Source organism: Monodelphis domestica, chromosome 4 (genome assembly GCF_027887165.1).
Source record: "Monodelphis domestica isolate mMonDom1 chromosome 4, mMonDom1.pri, whole genome shotgun sequence".
Lineage (NCBI taxonomy): Eukaryota > Metazoa > Chordata > Mammalia > Didelphimorphia > Didelphidae > Monodelphis > Monodelphis domestica.
Window position 1 is genome coordinate 10,454,206 of NC_077230.1, and position 17,505 is coordinate 10,471,710.

General features: G+C 37.9%; 1 protein-coding gene across 1 annotated transcript in view; it reads left to right on the plus strand.

The window, feature by feature from the left end:
* Positions 1 to 5,560: 5,560 nt before the first annotated feature.
* RRP1 (ribosomal RNA processing 1) overlaps positions 5,561 to 17,505 on the plus strand; it is a 37,468-nt gene continuing 25,523 nt past the window's right edge. The window contains exons 1-2 of the mRNA XM_007493210.3: positions 5,561 to 5,796; positions 8,087 to 8,169. Of these exons, the coding sequence (XP_007493272.2) occupies positions 5,664 to 5,796; positions 8,087 to 8,169 (216 nt within the window). The 5' untranslated portion in view covers positions 5,561 to 5,663. The remainder of the gene's footprint in view (positions 5,797 to 8,086; positions 8,170 to 17,505) is intronic.

Sequence of the window (17,505 nt, forward strand, 5' to 3'; positions counted from 1 at the left end):
GTGGTCCCTTCCCAGAAGGCAATGACTTGCTAGTTCGTCCCGTAGGAGGTCATCTTGGGCTATAAAAAGTGTGCCCCCTAAAGAATCTGCTTGACAGGGAAGTAAGGGCCCTGGAAGAGGACAGACTTCTCCTAGAAAGATTAAGGGCTATGAGAGCTGGATCTGGCAATTGGCTGATTTAAACTGCTTTCTTGAACACTATCCTTGTCTGGGCGATGGATGCTGCTGCTGCTGGTTCTATTACTGCTACCACCACTGTCACTGCTTAATGACTGTGTCCCAGGAGAAGGTGACTGTCTTCTTCATTCCCATTCTTTCTCCTTTTCCTGGTATGGAGGCATTTGCTCATGGCAGCTGATGGAAGGGAGCAATGGCAAGTTACCTGGCAGGGAGATCAGAGGTAGCTGTAGCTGCTACTGTTGCAGCCTTTACTCCCTCCCACACTGGTCTTATCCCTCACTCAAAAAAAAAAAATTATTAAGGGATCAGAAGAAGAATCTTCATATGAAAGAATAATTTGAATAATAAGACCATTTTGCACCCACAAGAAAACAGGAAAGAATGGAATAGAGAACAAAGGGGTTCAAAATACAACCCAAGTAGACATACTCTGTAAACCTGAGTCTAATTATTAATGGAGAAATGAATATTCAATAAAGAGGCATTAAAAAAAACAACTTATAAACCATCTTGAAATCAATACTGTGTATTGGTTCCAAGGTAGAAGAGTGGTAAGTGCTAGCAATGGGGGTTAAATGACTTGCTCAGGGTCACACAGCTAGGAAGTATCTGAGCCCAGATTTGAACCCATGATCTCCCATTTCTGGGCCTGACTCTCTATCCACTGAGCTACCTAGCTGCCCCCAATAAAGAGTCATTTTAAACATTTCTAGAAACAAAACTAGACCTAAACAAAACATTTGCTTTTCAAATATTCCAGACAATAGAAATATAAGAAAGATAAACAACCAAAATAAATGACAACAACAACAAAAATAAATAATTGAAACCATCAAGAGATTTCTTTCAAAAAGTACACAAGGCGAAAGGACCTACTTGTAAAAAAATATTTATAGCAGCTCTTTTTGTAGTGGCAAGAAATTGGAAATTGAGGTGCTACCTGTCAGTTGTGGAATGGATGAGCAAATTGTGGTACATGTTGGTGATGGAATACTATTGTGCTATAAAAAATTATAAGTAAGATGATTTCAGAAAAAGCTGGAAAGATCTGCATGAACTGATGCAGAGTGAAATAAGAATTGGGAGAATATTGTGCACAGTAACAACAATATTGTATGATGACCCACTGTGAAAACTTGGCTACTTTAAGCAATGCAATAATTTGGGATGATCCTGAAAGACTTATGAAGGGAAATACTATCCACCTCCAGAAAAAGAACTGTTGGACTCATATGGCTGCAGATCAAAGCATATTATCTTTCACATCAGTGTATTTATGGTTTTTATTTTGGGGTCTTGGTTTTGTATGAGTATGCTCTTACAACAATGACCAATATGGAAGTGTGTTTTGCATGATAATAAAAATTAAATTAATATGGGGAGGGGGGAATATACAACACAAAAATGGTGAAAGCAGAAGTCTAATAGGAGCAGGAGTAGGAGCAGGGTCAGAGATCAGGAGGAGGATTCAGGAGTCGGAGCAGCGAGGAACCGAGGAACATGGGCTCAAGCAGAGTCCCTTGGCTGAAAATAGCCTGTAGAGCGACTTGACAAAAAGTAGGGAAAGAAAAAGGCAACAGCTCCAAAGAGAGTTTGGAGGTCTCTTGGAGTTTGTGAGGGTGAGTGGATGGGTGGGGTGGGCAAAAAGCCTTGGCAGGAGAAATGTGGCTTAAAAAATGATTCTAGGCTATCTTTTAAAAAGTGAGAGTTTTCAAGAAAACATCTAATGCCCAGTGGATTTACGCATCGGCTATGGGGGGTGGGGGGGAGGAAAAGAAAATGATCTATGTCTTTAACGAATAATGCTTGGAAATGATCAAATAAAATATATTAATAAAAAAAAGTGAGAGTTTTTTCTCATCTCTTCATAGTTGCCATCAATGTAAAATTAAAATTAAATTTCAAATAATAAAATATTATAGTTTAGGAGATTTATTAATGATCATTAGAAATCAAGGAATAAAGGGAATACGAAATAAAGACCACATGCCTATGGCTGATCAACCAGTTCAAACGCTCACCTTACCATCACCAAGCTAGGACAGGAAGTAAAGAGGCAGGACCCTCCATGTCCCTGCCTAATATCCCCTGTCTATAGGAAGTATGTAATGAAAATACCTCCATAGTTGGGATTATTCTATGGTAGCATTGGTGAAGTATTGGCACATGTGCCCAGGCGGCACAGGGGAGGTGCTCTGTTCTCCCTCTTCTCAGAACCTGAGGGCATTTTTTGCATGCCCTACTCCTTTGTCCAGTGTCCCAAAGTGAGCACTTCCTTCCTCTGCTCTCTAGGGTAATGTGTGTGTGTGTGGGGCTCATATGCAGCTTGAAGTTGCAGTTTGGGCACACAAATTTGAAAACCTTTGCCAATCCTGTTCTATGGCATTGACAAAGTATCACTTGGGTAGTGACATGTGAGACAAAATAAGAAATGAAGGGACTAGGAACACAATCCCCACTGTTCAGTCTGTCATATCCTAGGTGTTAAAACTTCATGCAAATATCTGATTTGAGGACATCTGCTGTCATCAGGTCCTTTTGGAAATTTCCATCATAGGCTTTTCTGGGATTCTGCTAGCTTTCCACAGCAGTTTCTCTGGTAAATCTGCTTCCTTGATTCTGGTGGATATCTGTTAAATTTTCTTACAAAACAGATATTTAAAAAATTTAATACAGGTACTCTAATTTTGCTTTTCCAATGACTAGGTTGAATAGCTTAGGTCTTACAACCAAGTAGTTCAGATGTGTTCCAGTTTTAGTCTATTGGGTAAAGATTTACCAGTGGTTATCTGCATAAGGCAGGTACTATACAATTATATAGTCTTCTCAACAAACCTGGGAGGTGATTGTTGTTATCATTATTCTCTTTATAAAGTGATTTGTATTGAGTTATGATGTATAAATTTCCCTAAAAGGAGGATATAGCTCATTGTGAGACTACCTTACATAACATTTGTCTTAAAACAAAATTTCAACCAAATCAGTTCTTGACTTATAAATACCAATGGCAATACTTAAATCTCAATTTTCAAAAGGTCTACTGGTTTAATTTAGCTTATATTGGGAAAAAAAATCATGGTAGTACTCTTTCTTTAGTATCATTTCTTTAAATCACCCAAAACCCTTCCCTTTATTTCCCCATCTTAACCTTATGATGGGTTTCTAGGCACAGGCAGATAAAGATATCTCTCCCTATACTGAAGTTTTGCCTCAAAAGTTACTATTTTTTACAAAGACCTTTAAAAAAGCTATTTAAAGAAACACTATCCTTCCTAACAATCAGCTGGTGAAATAAATACAAACAAACTATCTGAATGACAGATAAAATAGCATCTTCTTGAAATTTTATAAAACTTATTTCATCTTATATTCATTTGGAAAAGGAAACACAATAGTTTTCAAAGAGGCATTTCTCTAAAAACTTTTGATTTCTTTCTTCATTTCAGTGGGATCAGACCTCTTCTCAAATCTTTTTTTTTATTCTAAAACTGTTTGCTTTCATACTTTTTATTTATTATTGTATAGTTCTTGCTAATGACATAACACTAAATATGTGACTGCCCACCATCACTCAAGGAATGGGGAGGGTTTGAGAATTTTGATGGGTCACTTCCCCATTTGCTATTTACCAATGAGAGATGTCTTGGGAGGTCCAAAGGAGGGGTTGAATAAAGGACTCCCAAGAGAGGATTTCCTGGTCTTCCTGATCTCTCAGTGATTGCTAACCAGATTAATAAATTGATTTTCTTACCCAGAAGTCAGTCTCTCATAATTTACAACTCTGCAGGAATTGGAACCCAGAACTGTATATGGCTAATAGAATTGCTAATCAACTTTTTTCTAAACCCCTTATTGTCTCTGGATTAAGGGGTTCTGAAGCTACTTCTGGACAGGGCTCAATTTTTTTTTTGACAATTCAGGATTCAATGATACTTTGCTTTAATAACATTTCTTTCTCTCCCCCCCTTTCTTTTGGATACTTCAAATGAATTTTCAATTACAAAATAACAAACTATGCCCCTAAAGTAGATTTAGAAAATGATAGCTATTGGCACAGGATAGAGAAACTCACAGGTGTCAGAGGCAGGGAGCAGCCAAAGCAGGGTTTACAGACTTTTGTGGGCAGATAAAACTCTCCTGGAGGGTTGTGTCCATACACTCGTCGTTACTTTGATGGATCAGAGTGATTTGCACTTGACAGTCCACACATAAACACAATTGCTTCCAGTTAAAGAGTTCAGGGCTCTGTTCTGGTGTTACTGATCTCTCCTACCAAATGCCCAAGTTGTCTCAGGCAGGAAAACTATTTCATCTCAACATTTTGTTAGGATGTTTCTGCTACAGAATTTGATTGGACAGTAATGTTGGAGTATCAGCTGGTTGAAACATCTCTTATTATTTATGATTTGGAGCATTCTTTCCTAGCATTGTTAATAGTTTACAATTCTTTTAAAAACTGTATAAATGCATTATGTATGTGCTGAGTTGTTTCTCATGATTTCATTTAAAGTTTTCTTGGCAAAGATACTGGGGTGGTTTGCATTTCTTTCTCCAGCTCACTTTACAGATCAGGAAACTGAAGTAAATAGGACTTAAAGTGACTTTCAACAAGGAAAATGAGTCTTCCTGAATCCAGCTCCTCTACCCATTGAGCCATCTAGCTTCCCGTTGTAATAAAGCAATACATCCATATGTGGATATGTGTATATAAACATACAAAAGTCATTCCCTAATAAATAAACGTGGCTTGAAGAAGAGATATAATTTGAGTTAGTATTCCAAATCTATGATCCTATGATCTGGGATCACGAGGGAAGGGCCCTGAGAGGTTCAATTTAATAACTCCTTTTAAAATTAGATACAGTTGATAATGGGGAATTTTAATGAGCTGGCCCTAGCGCTAAGATTTTCTGAAGGAAGCCTTTAGGGTGACTATATTGGGGAATTCCAGTTCAATTAACAAAAATTAAGAACCTCGACACTTCCTAGCTGTGTGACCCTGGCCCCTGCTGCTCTTCTGCCTTGGAATTGATACCAAGACAGAAGGTATGAATTTTTTTTAAAAAAAGGTTTTTTCTTCCAAAAAAAAAACCAACAAAAAACATCGTGCTAGTACCGAGGCTTTGTTCCATTATCGCTAAGCCAGTAATGGGTTGTCCTGGAAATTTACAGCACTTCCTGAAGCTGCTTGCAGGTGGAAAAATGAGACTGGCGGCTCAGGTATAAAGACCGTAATCTCTACAATAGGGATGCAGTAAACCAGTACCAGAATCTGCTGGTAAACAAAGGAATAAATTTAGCCTCCCCAAGTCCCGCCTCTTCCCGCTCAGACTGCAGTTCCACGCTTCGAACGCCGCCTCGGTGGTGGCGCTCTCACTTTCCCACGTGACGTTGCGCCTGTGCCGTTGTGACGTCTTTGCTGCGCCGCTTTCTTAGTCGAGCCCGGTCCTAACGGCAGTGAATGCTGTGAAGTGTTTGCCATCATGTCTCCCGGGCTGGAGCTTCCTGCTGAAATACAGCTAGCGCAGCGACTAGCCGGCAACGAGAAAACGATCCGAGACCGTGCAGTGAGGAAGCTCCGGAGATACATCCGGGCCAAGACGGGAGCAGCCTCAGGTGGGGCCTTCAGTGAGCCTGAACAGCGGCGGCACGTGGTCCGGACCCCCGCAGGGAAGGCTGAGGGGATGTGGTGGACCGAAGCCGCGGAGGGAGCTTTGGGGGGGGTTGGAGGGAGGGAGGACAGGACAGAAAGAAGGCAGGGGGTGGGGGGGGCGACGGAGAGAGAGAGGGTGCTGAAGTCACCCACGTGGAGCTCGTGGATCGGAGGAGAGGCTGAGCCTTCCCCAGTGGCCAGGGAGCCCTGGATCCCCATCCTCTGACCCGTTGTTTTGGTTTTGGCACTTTTGTGACCCGGTTACGGATGCTTAACTTAAGCTCTTATTGTAAGGCTATAGTTCACCCTCTTAGGTTGCGTGCGGAGACCCCCAAAGGGTAAAGTGACTTTATTCTAAATTCATGTTAGTTACAGAGCTGCGGTGTTAGGAATAGAGCCCGCGTGTTCCGATCTCCCTTTCCAATCAGTATTCTTTTAGTTTCGAATCTGTGAGGTGAGGATGTCTTGGGAACACGAGAAACGGCTCACCTCAGCATACTGGTACCCGTTTTCTAAAATACAGGTGGCGTCACAGACTAGTAAGATAAAAATTGATGCTCATTTTTTAATTGGTTTTCTAATGGGGGAAAAATGTGATTTACTACACAAGAATCATAAAGTGGCGATTTAAAATCAGACAGCCAGTAAGCATTGATTAAGCCCCTACTGTGTTCCAGGTTCTGTTCTTCGGAATACAGTCAGTGGCAAAACAAAACTAAACTAAAAAACCTGTCCCTGATCCCAAGAAGTTTACAGTCCAAAGGGAGTGGGGGAAAACTCAACATGCAAAACAACCGTGTACAAAAAGGATACAGGATAAATAAATAACTCCTGGGTCCTGACCGTTGGGTTTTTTATTTATCTAGCCTAGAACCAATGAGGTCTTTACCTCCCTTCCTACCACTGGCTCCATCAATGATGCTGCTCTCTTTCTTACCACGTCATTGACTCCCTTTTGTGTTATGTGCTTGCATCAAAATGTAAGCTGCTTGGGATCGGACATTGCCACATTGTGTTTTGTGTCCCCGAGTTTAACTGGCATTTCATAAATGTTTCATCTCTATCTCTAGTCTGTTTCTCTGTGTTGGAATGCATTCTCTCCTCAATTCTGCCTTTCGGATTTGGGATGAAGTGTGAGGATAGTGATAGTGACACAGAAGGGAGTATCACTGAAACGTTTTTGAGTCTTAACTTTCAAGTTATAGCATAGATGCCACCTCTTCTGTGAAGTCTTTGCTCTTATTCTCAATTGTTAGTGTTCAGTACCTCCTCAGATCTTTTTGGAGCACGTCAGCCTTTGCCCTGCTTATACTTACCTGTGTTCCTATAATGTCTTCAAAAGACTATAATCTCTCCACTGGAACAGCTTGTCTTTGTATTTTAGCACTTAAGTATTTTGCATGTAATAAGTATTTAATGTTTTTTTAATAATGAATTATCAACCAAATTATTTTATCAATTATATGTGATAATACTTTCCCACTTAAATTTGCTGAAGTTACATGATCCAGATTGTCTCTCTTCCCTCCCCCTTCCCAAAACTGGTAAGCAGTTTGATCTGGGTTAAGTATTTAATATTTGAATTGAACTTGATTTCCTGAATTTAAATTAGCCCCAAATGCAGAGGGGCTCTTCCAAAAGATCATTCTGCTGTATTTAATATGGTCATTTAATATAATCATGTAGTAATGTCAGACAGGACTCTGGGATAACATTACTACCCCCCCCATGTAGCTAATTATTCTAACTAAACCTTAAATTTGTATTCCGAATGAATTTGAGATCATCTTGGAGTGGGGAGTATGAAAATGGTTCTCTAATGAATTCTATTTGTTTGTAAACATAGAAGAAAATAGTCAAAATTTATATAACTTAAGGTGTTCAAAGAGCTTTCGATGTATTATTGCATTTGATTGTGTGAGGTATTATCCCATTTTACAGATGAGGAAAGGTTAAGTGACTTGTTTAGGGTAATCTTTAATAGCGTTACTAGTAAGGTGAAGTCAGATAGTAATCTCAAGTCAAATTCAAAGTTGGGATCTTCTTCATGCCTAGTCTAACCCTCTATTCATTATGGCTTCGAGCTACCTAAGAAACTGACATTTTGAAATCCTGCTGTATTCTTTTATGAACCTGTTGCTTTTATGAAACTGTTACTTTGGTGGTACATGTATGCAGTTTCTGAATTTTAATTTTTTCTTTAATGAAAGTTTGGACTGTTGTGATTTAAATGCCATTTTTGCTTTTGTTTAGGTGGTTTCAATCATGAAGAATTGCTAAAAATATGGAAAGGGCTATTCTACTGTATGTGGATGCAAGACAAACCTCTCTTACAGGTGAGATACTATTTCTTACTTTGGGTTGAATAGGGAAATTGTGGAAGGAGTCTACTTGTCATATGAGGACCCATCTAGGACAGACTTAACCAGGATGACTAATACCTGTTTTAATGCAGGGAGAGAAATTGGACCAGAATTGTCAGCATCACTGGAAGAGTATTACAGAGTCATAGATTTAAACTGGTAAGGGACACAGAAGATACTTAGTTCCAACTTCAGTGTTTTATAGTTGCAGAAACTGAAGCCCAGGAAGGTCAAGTCACTTGCCTGAGGTGTAATAAACATGAGAGCTTGGATTTGAACCTAGGTCTTCTTGTTCTTTTCTGTTATACCATAGATCACTTTGGAATGTGGAGCACTTTAGGGGAAAAGTGGTAGGAAGAATGACAGTGACAGGGCTTAGCTAGCATTGGGCCCAAAGAAGTGGATAAGGATAGAGAAAGGGGGGTAGAAAAATACAAAGAAATGTTTTTTTGCTTTTCAATCTTGCCTTTAGCCTCCCTCCAGATGCCACTGAAAATATCCTTTGAAATGAAAGATCCACAGATGAATGTCTTCAAACTATACTAATTAATCTACTTTGGTTTCACTTCATTTTAAAAATATGTGTTTTTGTTGTTATTCTGAATTTGGCAAATACCAACAAATGAATATGAAAAAAACAAAATAAATGTATATGAGATTGCAGATATCTTATATGCATTTTGAATTTGTTAAAAGTATATAATAAATTTAGGCTGTTTTATGCTGTTCTTTCTTGTATTTCTTTCTGAACTTCCTTTCATTTAGGTATTAAAAAAATTAAATGTATTTTTTTTTTTGCCATTTAAAAAAAATTTAATTTATTTAGTCAATTTAGAACATTATTCTTTGGTTACAAGAATCACATTATTTCCCTCCTTCCCCTCCCCCCGCCCTTCCCACAGCCTACATGGAATTTCAATGGGTATTACATATATCCTTGACCAGAACCTATTTCCATGTTGTTGTTTTGCACTAGGATGATCATTTAGAGTCTACATCCCCAATCATATCCCCTTGACCCATGTAGTCAAGCAGTTGTTGTTCTTCTGCATTTCTACTCCCACAGTTTTTCCTCTGAATGTGGATAATTTTTTTTTCTCAGAGATTCCTCCAAGTTGTTCAGGATCACTGCATTGCCACTAATGGAGAAGTCCATTACATTCAACTGTACCACAGTGTATCAGTCTCTGTGTACAATGTTTTCCTGGTTCTGCTCCTCTCACTCTGCATCACTTCCTGGAGGTTGTTCCAGTCTCCATGGAATTCCTCCACTTTATTATTCCTTTTAGCACAATAGTATTCCATCACCAACATATACCACAATTTGTTCAGCCATTCCCCAATTGAAGGGCATCCCCTCGTTTTCCAATTTTTGACCATCACAAAGAGCGCAGCTATGAATATTCTTGTACATGTCTTTTTCCTTATTATCTCTGGGGTATAAACCCAGCAGTGCTATGGCTGGATCAAAGGGCAGACACTCTTTTATCACCCTTTGGGCATAGTTCCAGATTGCCCTCCAGAATGGTTGGATCCATTCACAACTCCACCAGCAATGCATTAAATGTCCTGACTTTGCCACATCCCCTCCAACATTCATTACTTTCCTTTGCTGTCATGTTAGCCAATCTGCTAGGTGTGAGGTGATACCTCAGAGTTGTTTTAATTTGCATCTCTCTGATTATAAGAGATTTAGAGCACTTTTTATATGCTTATTAATAGTTTTGATTTCTTTAACTGAAAAATTGCCTATTCATGTCCCTTGCCCATTTATCAATTGAGGAATGGCTTGATATTTTTTTGTACTATTGATTTAGCTCTTTATAAATTTGAGTAATTAGACCTTTGTCAGAGGTTTTTGTTATGAAGATTGTTTCCCAGTTTGTTGCTTCCCTTCTAATTTTGATTACATTAGTTTTGTTTGTACAAAAACTTTTTTAATTTGATGTAATCAAAATTACTGATTTCATATTTTGTGATTTTTTTTTTCTAGCTCTTGCTTGGTTTTAAAGTCTTTCCCAGAGATCTGACAAGTATACTATTCTGTGTTCACCTAATTTGCTTATGGTTTCCTTCTTTATATTCAAGTCATTCGCCCATTCTGAGTTTATCTTGGTGTAGGGTGTGAGATGTTGATCCAAATCTTATCTCTCCGATACTGTCTTCCAATTTTCCCAGCAGTTTTTATCAAATAGTGGATTTTTGTCCGAAAAGCTGGGATCTTTGGACTTGTCATATACTGTCTTGCTGAGGTCACTTATCCAAAGTCTGTTCCACTGATCCTCCTTTCTGTCTCTTAGTAGTACCAAATTGTTTTGATGACCACTGCTTTATAGTATAGTTTGAGATCTGGAACTGTAAGTCCTCCTTCCTTTGCATTTTTTTTTTCATGATTTCCCTGGATATCCTTGATCTTTTGTTCTTCCAAATGAACTTTGTTATGGTTTTTTCTAAATCAGAAAAAAGGATTTTTGGTAGTTCAATGGGGTATGGCACTAAATAAGCAAATTAATTTGGGTAGGATTGTCATTTTTATTATGTTAATTCGTCCTACCCATGAGCAGACGGTGTTTTTCCAATTGTTTAGATCTAGTTTTAATTGTGTGGGGAGTGTTTTGTAGTTGTGTTCCTGTGTTTGTCTCAGCAGATAGATTCCTAAGTATTTCATATTGTCTACGGTGATTTTAAATGGAATTTCTCTTTGTAATTCTTGCTGCTGAGATGTGTTGGAGATATATAGAAATGCTGATGACTTATGTGGGTTTAATTTGTATCCTGCCACTTTGCTAAAGTTGTTGATTACTTCCACTAGCTTTTTGGTTGATTCTCTAGGATTCTTTAAGTAGATCATCCTGTCATCTGCAAAGAATGACAGTTTAATCTCCTCATTGCCTATTTTAATACCTTCAATTTCTTTTTTCTTCTCTAATTGCTACAGCTCGTCTTTCTAGTACAATGTTAAATAGTAGAGGTGATAATGGGCATCCTTGTTTCACTCCTGATCTTATTGGGAAGGCTTCTATTTTGTCCCAATTGCAGATAATGTTTGCTGATGGTTTTAGATATATACTGTTTATTTTTTTTTTTGGAACGACCCTTCTATTCCTACGTTTTCTAGTGTTTTCAATAGGAATGAGTGTTGTATTTTGTCAAAGGCTTTTTCTGCATCTATTGAGATAATCATGTGATTTTTGTCAGTTTGCTTGTTAATATGGTCAATTTTGTGGATGGTTTTCCTAATATTGAACCATCCTTGCATTCCTGGTATGAATCCTATCTGGTCATAGTGAATACCCTCATCACTTGCTGGAGTCTTTTTGCTAGTGTTCTATTTAAGATTTTTGCATCTATATTCATTGAGGAGGTTGGTCATGACCTGCCTGGCTTTGGAATAGGTACCATATTTGTGTCGTAAAAGGAATTTGGTAGAACTCCTTCTTATTATTTCTGTTCTTTTGCACTTGTTTGCAATGTTTTTGTGCCCTAATACATGGTCAATCTTTGTGAATATACCATGTGCTGCTGAAAAGAAGGTGTATTCCTTTTTGTCCCTATTTATTTTTCTCCACATATCTACTAACTTAATTTTTCTAAGATTTCATTCACTTCTCTTATTTATTTTTTGGTTTGATTCATCTAGTTCAGATAGAGGAAGGTTCAGGTCCCCCACTAGTATAGTTTTTCTATCTATTTCATCCTTGAGCTCCACTAGTTTCTCCTTTAGAAATGTGGATGCTCTGCCATTCGGTACATACATGTTGAGTCCTGATATTTCCTCGTTGTCTATACTGACTTTTATCAGGTTATAATTACTTTCCTTGTCTCTTTTGACTAGATCTATTTTTACTTTGGCTTTGTCATATATCATGATTGGGACTCCTGCATTCTTTTTATCAGTTGATGCCCAATAGATTTGGCTCCATCCTCTTACCCTTTGTGTATCTACCTTCCTCGTGTGTTTTTTGTAGACAGCATATGGTAGGGTTTAGGGTTCTAATACACTCTGCTATTTGCTTGTGTTTTATGGGTGAGTTCATTCCATTCACATTCAGAGTTATGATTACCAGCTGTATTTCCCAGCATTTTGATTTCTATTCCTAGTCCTGCTTTTTCTTCGTTCACTATTTCCTTCTATACCAATGTTTTGTTTTTAATTGGCCCCCCTAGTTCCCACCCTTATTTTACTTCCCTTTCTACCCTCCCTCCCTTCTTATTCCCCCCTTATTTTCTTTGCGGTCTTTTTAAACTACCTCCCCACCCTCTCCCTCCCTTTTACTGCTTCCCTCCTGACCAGTCCATTTGTTACCCTTCTACTTCTCTATAGGGCACAAATCTATTTTCTGCCCCAATGGATTGAATTGTTCTTCCCTCTTTGGGTCAATTTCAATGCATGTAAGAGTTGAATATTTCCTATCTCCAACCTCTTTACCCTTCCAGTGTATCGATGTTCTCCCCCCTCCCGCCATGAGCTTCTTTGTGACATATAAATTTACCCCCTTTTGTTTCTTTTCCAATTTCTTTTTGTATCAACCTCTCTTTTTTTAGCTCTAGTTGTGTGTGTGTGTTTGTTTATGCATACATATATCTATATACATATTTATGTCTTGTCATTTCATCCTATACAGTTTGTCACTGTTCCCTCTAAGTGTAATTCTTTTTTTTTTTTTTTTAATAAACCCTTACCTTCAGTCTTGGAGTCAATACTGTGCATTGGTTCCAAGGCAGAAGAGTGGTAAAGGCTAGGCAATGGGGGTCAAGTGACTTGCCCAGGGTCACACAGCTGGGAAGTGTCTGAGGTCAGATTTGAACCTAGGACCTCCTGTCTCTAGGCCTGGCTCTCAATCCACTGAACTACCCAGCTGCCCCCAAGTGTAATTCTTTTAGCTGCCCAGGTGATAGTAACAATTTTTAAGAGTTACCAATGACCTCTTTTCTTATAGGGTTACATATCATTTTAACTTATTGGGTCTCTTAAAAAAAAAAAAGGTGTTTTGTTTTTTTCTTTTTTCTCTCTTTTTTAATTACCTTTTGATGATTCTCTTGAGTTCTGTGCTTGGGCATCAAATTTTCTGTTCAGGTCTGGTCTTTTCTTTACAAATGCTTGGAATTCTTCTGTTTTGTTAAATGATCATACTTTCCCCTGTAAGAATATGGTCACTTTTGCTGGGTAGTTGATTTTTGGTTGTAGACCTAGTTCCCTTGCTTTCCAGAATATCATATTGTATGCCTTTCGGTCCTTCAGTGTAGATGCAGTCAGATCCTGTGTTATCCTCACTGTGGTTCCATGGTATCTGAATGACTTCTTCTTAACAGCTTGTAATATTTTTTCCTTGGCCTGATAGTTCTTGAATTTGGCTATAACATTCCTGGTTGTTGTCAGGTGGGATTAAGTACAGGAGGTGATCTGTGGATTCTTTCAATCTCCACTTTTCCCTCTTGTTCTAGAATATTGGAGCAGTTTTCTTGGACAATTTCCTGTAGTATGATGTTTGGCTTTTTCTTTTGTCATGGTCATCCAGTAGACCAATGATTCTTAAGTTGTCTTTCCTGGAACAATTTTCTAAATCTACTGTTTAGTGAATGAGATGTTTCATATTTTCCTCAATTTTTTCATTTTTTGGATTTTGTTTTATAGTGTCCTGCTGCCTTGTGAGACCACTTAATTCTAGTTGTTGTATTCTGATTCTTAAAGACTGGATTTCATCCCTGGCTTTTTGGTCATCATCCTTCTGGTCTGATTTTCTTTGGAGGTCATCTTTCATCTTCTTTGCCTCCTCTTTCATCTCCTTTGCCTCGTTTTCAAGCTGATTAATTTTGACTTTCAAGACACTGTTTTCTGTTTCCAGATGACTTTTCTTGCTTTTAAAGTTGTTTGCAGCCTCTCTTAATTGTGTTTTGAATTGTATTTTGAGTTCTTCTGGAGCCTATATCCAATTTGCTGGGTTTTCTGTTTTTTTGCTTGGAGTTCCCTCATCCTTCTCTGTTCCATTTGCTCTTTGTTCATTGCCTGTATAGAAGCTGTTGATTGTAATTTCTTTTTTCTTTTTCTGTTGTTTGCTCATATTTACCCCTTCCTTACCCCCTGCTGTTGGCTGAGCTCTTGCTCCTCTTGGGGGGGGGGGGGGGGGGCTTTTCTTTCCACCTTCACCCTTGGAGTTTTGTCAGTAAATCTCTCAGTGCAGCCTGTGGGGGAGGGGTGTGTTGGAGCTTGAGCTTCTCTGTCCTCTGGAAGCTTTGATGGGATTAAGTCAGGGTGGGTTGCTGGATGTGCCCTGGGGCCAAAATCTGGGGGTGGGGGCAATATGGAGTGTCTTCCCTGTTGCAACTATGCCTCCTGCTCTGCCTTTCTTCTTTATCTGCTTCCTGCTACCTGTGTTGGATGCTCTGAGCCTGGCACAGCTTTGCTGCAAGGTACTCCCTCCAGACCAGCGCCTTTGCCCACCCAGAGGTTCCAGCTGCTGCTGGAGGCTTAGTGTTCTAGGTGGGGGAGGGGTCCCAAGACCTTACTTCTTTATTCCCCTTAAACCAGAGTGTTCTTGAATTCCGGATTTTGGGGGCGTACCTTTTAAGTTGAGTCCAGCAGGAGGGTTCCTTGGCTCTGTCTTGTTGTTCAGTTTGATTTTTAGTCCCCTAGGAGCATTTAGTTTGCAATCGGTAAGGAAGGGTTTTCAGAGGTCTTAATGTTTGCTGCCTCTGTGCCGCCGTCTTGACTCCGCCTCTCTGTGTTTTTCAATCAGCAAAAATCTACTATTCCATATCCCCCCAGCAGAATGAATGGAAAAACAAAATCTTATTACAAACATGTAGTCAAGAAAAACAAATTTCCACACTGACCATTCTGTGGCCATCTCATTCTGTGCTCTGAGTCTTTCACCTCTCTATCAAGAGGTGGGTAGCACGTTTTATTCATTAGTCCTTTGGATTCTTGGTTGGTCATTATGCTGATCAAAGTTCTGAGATTTTTCACCATTGATTATACTTTCAATATTGTTGTCCTTGTATACATTTTTCTCCTGGTTCTTACTTCATTCATCAGCTCATAAAACTCTTTCTAGGCCTCTCTCAAACCATCCCCTTCATCATTTCTTATAGCACCAGAGTGTGCCATCTTATAGCTTGTTGAACCTTTACACAATTCACAAATACCTTTTTGGATTTCTATATTTTACTAGCTCAAAAAGAGTTATAAATATATTTGCATATCTTTAAGAGTTATTTTGTTTAGAATTAATCTCTTTCTTAATCTACAGGCTTCTAGTTTCCCCTTCTCCCTTCCTCTCATTACCTCATTGAGTAAAATGTATTATTGTACCCAACTTTGTGAGTTGGTGGATTTTTCCCTCTTTTGATCAGTTCAGATGAGAGTGAGGTACAAGTTTCAGCTATTCTATTCCCATCTTATTCCATCCTAGTTTATATAAGATGTTTATTTATGCACTCTGTTTATTTGAGATAATTTTCCCTAAACTTTCTCCTCCTACCCCCCTACCTTGATTATATTCCTGTTCCTTTCTCTTTCTGTTCTTAAAATCGTCTCATAACTGAATCACTTCCAATGCTTATCTAATTAAAGTCCCTCTGTATTCTTTGATGATAAGCATTTAGAGGTGACATGTCATATCTTAACAGATTCAGTGTAAGCAGTTTTAATCTTATTTAGGCCTTTATCATGCATTTTTCCCTTTTTATGTTTCTCTTACTCAAAGTTGTGGTCCTTCAAGAAAGCATCATTACCTCCTTGAAGAATTATATTTAGTTTTCCAGAGTAATTAATTTTTTACTGGAAGCCTGTTTGCCTTCTAGAAAATTATATTCCAAGTTGTTTTTTCCTATGTAATAGTGACTTCTTAGTTATGTCCAATCCTGGTTGTGATTTCTCTGTACTTGAATTATTTCTGTCTATTTGCAGTAATTCTTCTTTGACCTGGAAGCTCTGAATTTTGACTATAATGTTCCTGAGTTGGCATTTGGAAGTTTCTTTTAAGAGGTCACCAGTGTATTCCTTCTATTTCTACTTAGTTTTCTGGTACTAAGAAATATGGACAGTTTTCTTTTAAAGTTTCTTGAAATAAGATGTCCAGGCTCTTTTTTAGTCATTGTGTTCAAGTAATATGGTGCTTATTTTTTTCTCCTCAGTCTGCTTTTGAGATTAGGTTTTTTTCATTTATGAGATACCTTATACATTTTTTTAAAAGCCTTTTTAGTTTTACTATTTTTTGTAGCTTCATAGAACCATTCTAATTTATAGGAAGTTTGTTGCTTGTGGAAGGTTATATACCTCTTCTGCTAAGCTGTTAATTCATTTTTAAATTCTTTTATTTTTTTTAATTTTTTTAAATTATTTTAATTTATTTTTAAAGTTATTTTTATCTATTTCATTAAATATTTAATAATTATGTGTTTTAAAAATTCTTTAACAATCATCTTTTAAAATTTTGAGTTCTAAATTCTCTCCTTCCCTCCCTCCAATCCCCCCCTCCATGCCAAGGCAAGCTGTTTGAATTAGATTATACATGTGGAATCATGCAAAACATATTTATATATTAGCCATGTTGCCAAAGAAAACAAAATAAAACAAATAAATTTTTCTATTGTATGCTTCAGTCAGCATTCAGAGTTCATCAGTTTTCTCTGTGGAGGTGGATAGCATTTTTCATCATGGTTCCTTTGGAATTGTTTTGGATCATTATATTAATCAGAGTAGCTGAGTCTTTCATAGTTGATAATCATTAAAATATTGCTATTGCTATGTTCAGTGCCCTGGTTCTGCTCACTTCACTTTGCATCAGTTCATGTAAGTTTTCCAGGTTTTTCTGAAACCATCCTTGTTGTTTTATATAGTACAATTGTATTCCATTCCAACCAAATACCACAACTCATTTAGCCATTCCCCAACTGATATACAATCCCTTTAATTTCACATTTATTGTTACCAAAAAAGAACTGGTATAAATATTTTTGTGTAAACAGGACCTTTCCCTTTTCTTTAATCTTTTTGGGGTACAGACCTGGTAGTGGTATTGCTTCATCAAAAGGTTTCACCAATTTTAAAGCTTTTGGCACTAATTCCAAATTGTTCTCTGGAATGGTTAGACTAATTCAAAACTCTATCAATAGTCCATTTGTGTACCAATTTTCCCACATCCCCTCCCACAGTTGTTATTTTCCCATTCTGGCATGTTAACCAAACTGATATGTGTAAGGTAGTATCTAAGAAGTGTTTTAATTTGCATTTCTCTAATCAATAGTTATCCAGAATATTTTTTTAATATGACTGTAGATAGCTTTGATTTTTTTATGAAAACTGCC